Source organism: Hydra viridissima, unplaced genomic scaffold (genome assembly GCF_058129835.1).
Source record: "Hydra viridissima isolate aposymbiotic clone 2 unplaced genomic scaffold, HvirCarnegie_v1 scaffold_12, whole genome shotgun sequence".
Lineage (NCBI taxonomy): Eukaryota > Metazoa > Cnidaria > Hydrozoa > Anthoathecata > Hydridae > Hydra > Hydra viridissima.
In genome coordinates, this window is record NW_028324311.1 from 11,453,481 (window position 1) to 11,458,546 (window position 5,066).

At 26.4% G+C, this 5,066-nt stretch overlaps 1 protein-coding gene across 4 annotated transcripts; it reads right to left on the bottom strand.

Moving 5' to 3' along the window:
• Positions 1–918: 918 nt before the first annotated feature.
• Positions 919–4,790, bottom strand: LOC149881277 (uncharacterized). Of its 4 annotated transcripts, none has more exons than XR_016445901.1 (4): positions 4,628–4,790; positions 4,233–4,462; positions 3,716–3,912; positions 919–3,583 (listed from the first exon to the last, which is right to left on the bottom strand). XR_016445901.1 is itself a non-coding variant. In XM_090069602.1 (4 exons), exons 2-4 carry the CDS (start codon positions 4,304–4,306, stop codon positions 3,511–3,513), a joined length of 252 nt encoding a protein of 83 aa, XP_089925728.1. In that variant the 5' UTR covers positions 4,307–4,462; positions 4,628–4,788; the 3' UTR covers positions 919–3,510. The 4 variants fall into 4 exon arrangements, 3 of the variants coding, with proteins under 3 accessions (XP_089925728.1, XP_089925727.1, XP_089925726.1); XM_090069602.1 differs by having other exon boundaries at positions 3,716–3,820; positions 4,628–4,788; XM_090069601.1 differs by having other exon boundaries at positions 919–3,820; positions 4,233–4,348.
• Between the last annotated feature and the right edge of the window lie 276 nt (positions 4,791–5,066).

Genomic DNA, 5,066 nt, shown 5'->3' on the forward strand with positions numbered 1-5,066 from the left:
TAAAAAAACTATAACTTTGTATTGAGTCCGCCAACTCGCTGTTCCACGTCATCGGTATCTTAGATATAATATAATGTAATGGGATGTAAATATATGCCCTAATACTTTAAAAAACGTAGAATTAAAATCTTTTTACATAAAATATACATAAATTTTCATCGGCTTGTTTCTTAATTTCATAAAAACATCAAAGATATCAAGTTTTTTTTGATACAAAGTAAACGTCTTAAACTGTTTTTTCTTATTTGTTAAGCTGCTCATCTTTAATTATATGAAGAAGATATAATATATAATATTAATAAAATTAAAAATAATGATAATAATAATAACTAGCAAGAAGCAACCCGTAATACGGGTTACAGTCGGTCTGTAACTTAAAATAACACTTCATCATGCTTTAAAATGACGAAAAAGTAAAGCTTAATTCTTGTTATATTTTTTACAACATGGACTTTAATTATAATATTAATATAAAGCGAATCTAAATTATCCATCAGTTAATTTTTTGGTATCCCCTTGATACATGTCTACTAAAAAAGGAAATCGACTTTATAACTTTAAATGGACACAATTAAATAAATTTATTAAGAATAACTGACCATTTGACCATTACTATTTATGCCACTTATCAGACCATTTTCATATATGGCGTCTTTGTTTCAATAGTTTTTAGTAAACTGCAATTTGCTGGCATTTACTAAAAATTCCCCTTGTTACTCGAAATTTAATTCTGTTAAATATTTTGACAATAATAAAAGACCTCCCTTCCCTGTTTTTGCATTAATGGTGGTCAGAAGAATAGAGTTATTTTTATTAAGAGTAATCAAGTTTTTGATGAAAGACCTTTTACCAGAATAATAAAATGTAAAACAATGATTTACATGTATAATAATTTTTTTCTTTTTAATATATATGAGATTTTTCTTTCCTGAAAAGTGTTGCAAATGCAAACTAAGCTAATTAATTGGTTAAACACCTTATAAAAGTTAAGTAACTCGATATTTGATAAAAATGCGTAAAACCACAGCATTTTCCATGTTTTTAAAGGTTTTTAGTTGTTTAAAAAAAACTCCTGTATAAAAAAACCCCCTAAATTACGTACAACAAATTATTAGGTATAAAATAGAGAAAATTGAAAAAAAATTAAACTAATTGCATATATTTATATCAATTTAATTGACAAAAATTTACAATAAAAGATAATCAGGTTTTTTTTATAAATCCTATAAATGCATCAATCGTAAATCTTAAAGAAAAAAAAAAGGTAATTAAGATACCATAATTACAAAAAAAAAAACACAACATAAAAACTGAAAATCGATTAACCTAGTTATAGTTACCTATTTTGACATGGCAGTTAATATAAACATTTATCGAAAATTTAACTATAAAATTTGTTTCGAAATACAAAAGGATTAACAATAATAATAATGGAAAAAAAAAAAAAAAAAAAAATTAAAATAGAAATTGCATTTTTAGCATGTTGTCTTGGCTTTAAGTAAATAAATAAAAGAAGTAACTTTCAATATTGAAACTACCTCTTATTCATTTTTAACAATAGACACTAACATAAAGGTAAGCCAAGCAGCCTATCAACACAAAACATCACAACAATAACACATAACAATAGAATATTTACACCCTTCATCCTAAAATTCAGCGAAAATAACAAACCAAATTATAATATGAAAGGCAAAAGTAGAAAACCAATATAAAGTTAACTATATTTATCTTTTTACTAAACATATAAATACATAAAAGTATATTTGTTTTTATATTCAATATTAGTTATTCCATTACTTCAAATTTAGGACATTATCCCTAGATTTAAAGATCAAGGTTGCATACTCTCTCATGCACATTACACTAAACATTAACAGACATTATGTGTTTCCAGAATAATTAAAAAAGGCTAGACAATACAACCTAGCTCTAAAGCAGTAGTACCACCTGGCATAAAATGCTGCCAAGTCACACCTCTGCTATAAGTACACCGCTTGGCTGGCAAGGTTATCAACCTTGCACAACATAATGCCAAGTAACACCACTTTGAAAACATGGAAACAACATAATTTAAACATATATACAACTACAAAACAAATATAGTTTTACATAACACATATAAACACATTTTATAACAATATTAAATGACAGATATATTTATCAAAAACTATGAAAAAAAATATTAAAATAATAAAGCTATACATACAAAATGTGCTCACAACCTACAAACATTAAGTTTTCGAGACGAAAATCTAAAGACTATAAATTAAGAACATTAAAAAATATAACATTATTTGTGTAACACTTTTCACCTACCATACCTTGAATGAGATATTTATCAATTTTGAAAAACAAACTATTAAATGCTCTAGTTCTTGAACATGCAACATATGGTTGACCATGAGAGAAACACGGTTTTTTGAGATATACCCCAACTCTATCAAATGTTTGACCTTGACTTTTAATAATTGTCATTGAATAAGCCAATCTGACAGAGGTTTCAGAACAAAAGGTAAATTAGAATCTGATGGAGCCAACTGAATTCCAGGAACAAAAACCTGTTTACCACCAGAAACACCTGTCAAAACCTCTGCATCAATATAATTATTTTGAAGAGCACAAACATTCATTTGAGTACCATTGCATAACCCAGCTTTGAGATCAAAATTTCTAAGTAGCATAATTACACAACCAATTTTCAATTTTAAACAATGAGGTGGCATACCTGAAGGAGTTAAGCTGTTCAAAAACTCAACAGGATAGTTATTTCTTTAATTAAGGTCATCAGTATCAATTTGATCAGCAATTAAATAAATTTTGACCTCACCTGGCAGACATTCAAGCACTTCTTCATTGATTGATAATGAATTAACATTAGTTGGTGTTAAAATCACATGTTTAGAATAATCATTTAGATCAGCATCTCCAAAAACCGTTTTTAAAAATCAATTCATTTTCTCTAATAATGCACTGATTTGGTATTTAAATGCATTCTTTAAAAGGATCCTCCTTTTTGACAGGTATTGTTCCATTCCCAAGTTTTAGTAGCCATTGGGAAAATTCAACATCCCCATCTTGTACTCTCATATTTTCAGTTAATACAAACTTCTGCATCCATTGCCAATGCAAAGAACATTTTATACACGATTCTACTATTTCAGCTAGTTGTCCTCTTTTCACAACAGGCAGAATTTCCTAAAGTCACCACCAAAAAGAATGATTTTTCCTCTGAACGGAAAGTTGTTGTTGCAAATATCTTTTAACAACCTATCAATTGCATTTAAGGCATGTTTAGGTATCATGGATGTTTCATAAAGCAAAAACAAACTAACTTGTCTTAAAAAATGCCCGTGAAATGAGTTAGGAGTTACATTCCATGTGCTATTATCCAATATTGGAACAGGAAGTTTGAATAAACCATGCAATGTAGATCCATTTGTAAGAAGAGTTGCTGCTACTAAAGGATTGTCAGGTTCACAAAAGGTCAAAATAATTGAAAACAACTGTCTAATTTGCTTTGGCATTAACAGTACGCACATCCTCCCAAGATATTGCTCCTTTTGCTTGCAAAATTAACAGTCTAAGAAAAAACAATTCTCCAGTTGGATTAACTTTATTCATTCTTACTATCACCTTATTACCACCCCTTTGTCTAACCTTCCATTTACAATGTTTAACATTAAATATAAAGTGATAAGGAATGTCTACATACGAATAGCAGTGTGCTCTTTCATTTTCAGTATTTAACTTAAACAATGCTGTTAGGTGCATATCACGTTGAACTGCACGATCTAAAGCCATTTGTTCTGCTCCTTCTCTAAAATACACTAATTGAGTTTCAGGTAGATGTTTACCAAGTCACAGCACTTTGAAAACATGGAAACAACATAATATAAACATATGTACCAACTATAAGCACAATAAATGTGTTTAAATAAGTATATAAGGTTAAAATATATACTTAAACAAATACCTTATATACATATTTAAACACATTTTTTAAACAATTATATAGCACATACTAACACATACACAAACAATAAAAAAACTCTTTACATTATTATAAAAACACATTGATAAAACAACTATAAAGCACTTATTACCACATTCACATACATATCAAAAAAACATAAATGCAAACAATAAACGTGTGCAAACAAAAGTTTTAAAAATGATGCGAGAAAATTTAAAAAGATACAAAATATATATTTACAAACAATACTCTTTACCTTTTTTTCTCATAAGAACTGTAATCCTCATAACAAAATTTAACCTTTACATACAATAACATGTGACATGCCATGTCAGTGTTGCCACAAAATTTTAATTTATTTTTCTAAATTTTCTAAGAAGAACAAAAATAGTTAATATTATAACAGAAATTTCAAAGTAGTAATAACCATTTTATGGAAATAGCATTAGTATAACTTTAAATAACATCCATACCCTTATTTTCCTTCTAAAAAATAAAATATCAAAAATAAAAATGCTGAAAGAAAAGCTAAAACAAACAAAATACAAACGATTTAAAAGATTAAAATCCTTTCTACTTTTTCTGATAAAAATTTAAATCCTTTCTACTTTAGCTAATAAAAATGTATATATAACTATTTTATATACTTACTTCAATTATAACATGATCTTAACGATTATCATTTCTCTTAATATGATTCTTTATGTAATATATCTAAACTAATAATTAAATTCCAAAAGGAAAAAGGTTTCAACTCGCTTAAGAGATCTTTCTCCAATGGCCGCGTGCATTTAGAGAACGCGCTTTTTCAAAGCCTAGTAACTAATGACGAAACGACGTTGAGCATTAAACATTAAACATTAAACGTTTCTGTGCTAATTATATTAAGATAATAATAATAATAATAATAATAATAATAATAATAATAATAATAATAATAATAATAATAATAATAATAATAATAATAATAATAATAATAATAATAATAATAATAATAATAATAATAATAATAATAATAATAATAATAATAATAATAATAATAATAATAATAATAATAATAATAATAATAATAATAATAATAATAATAATA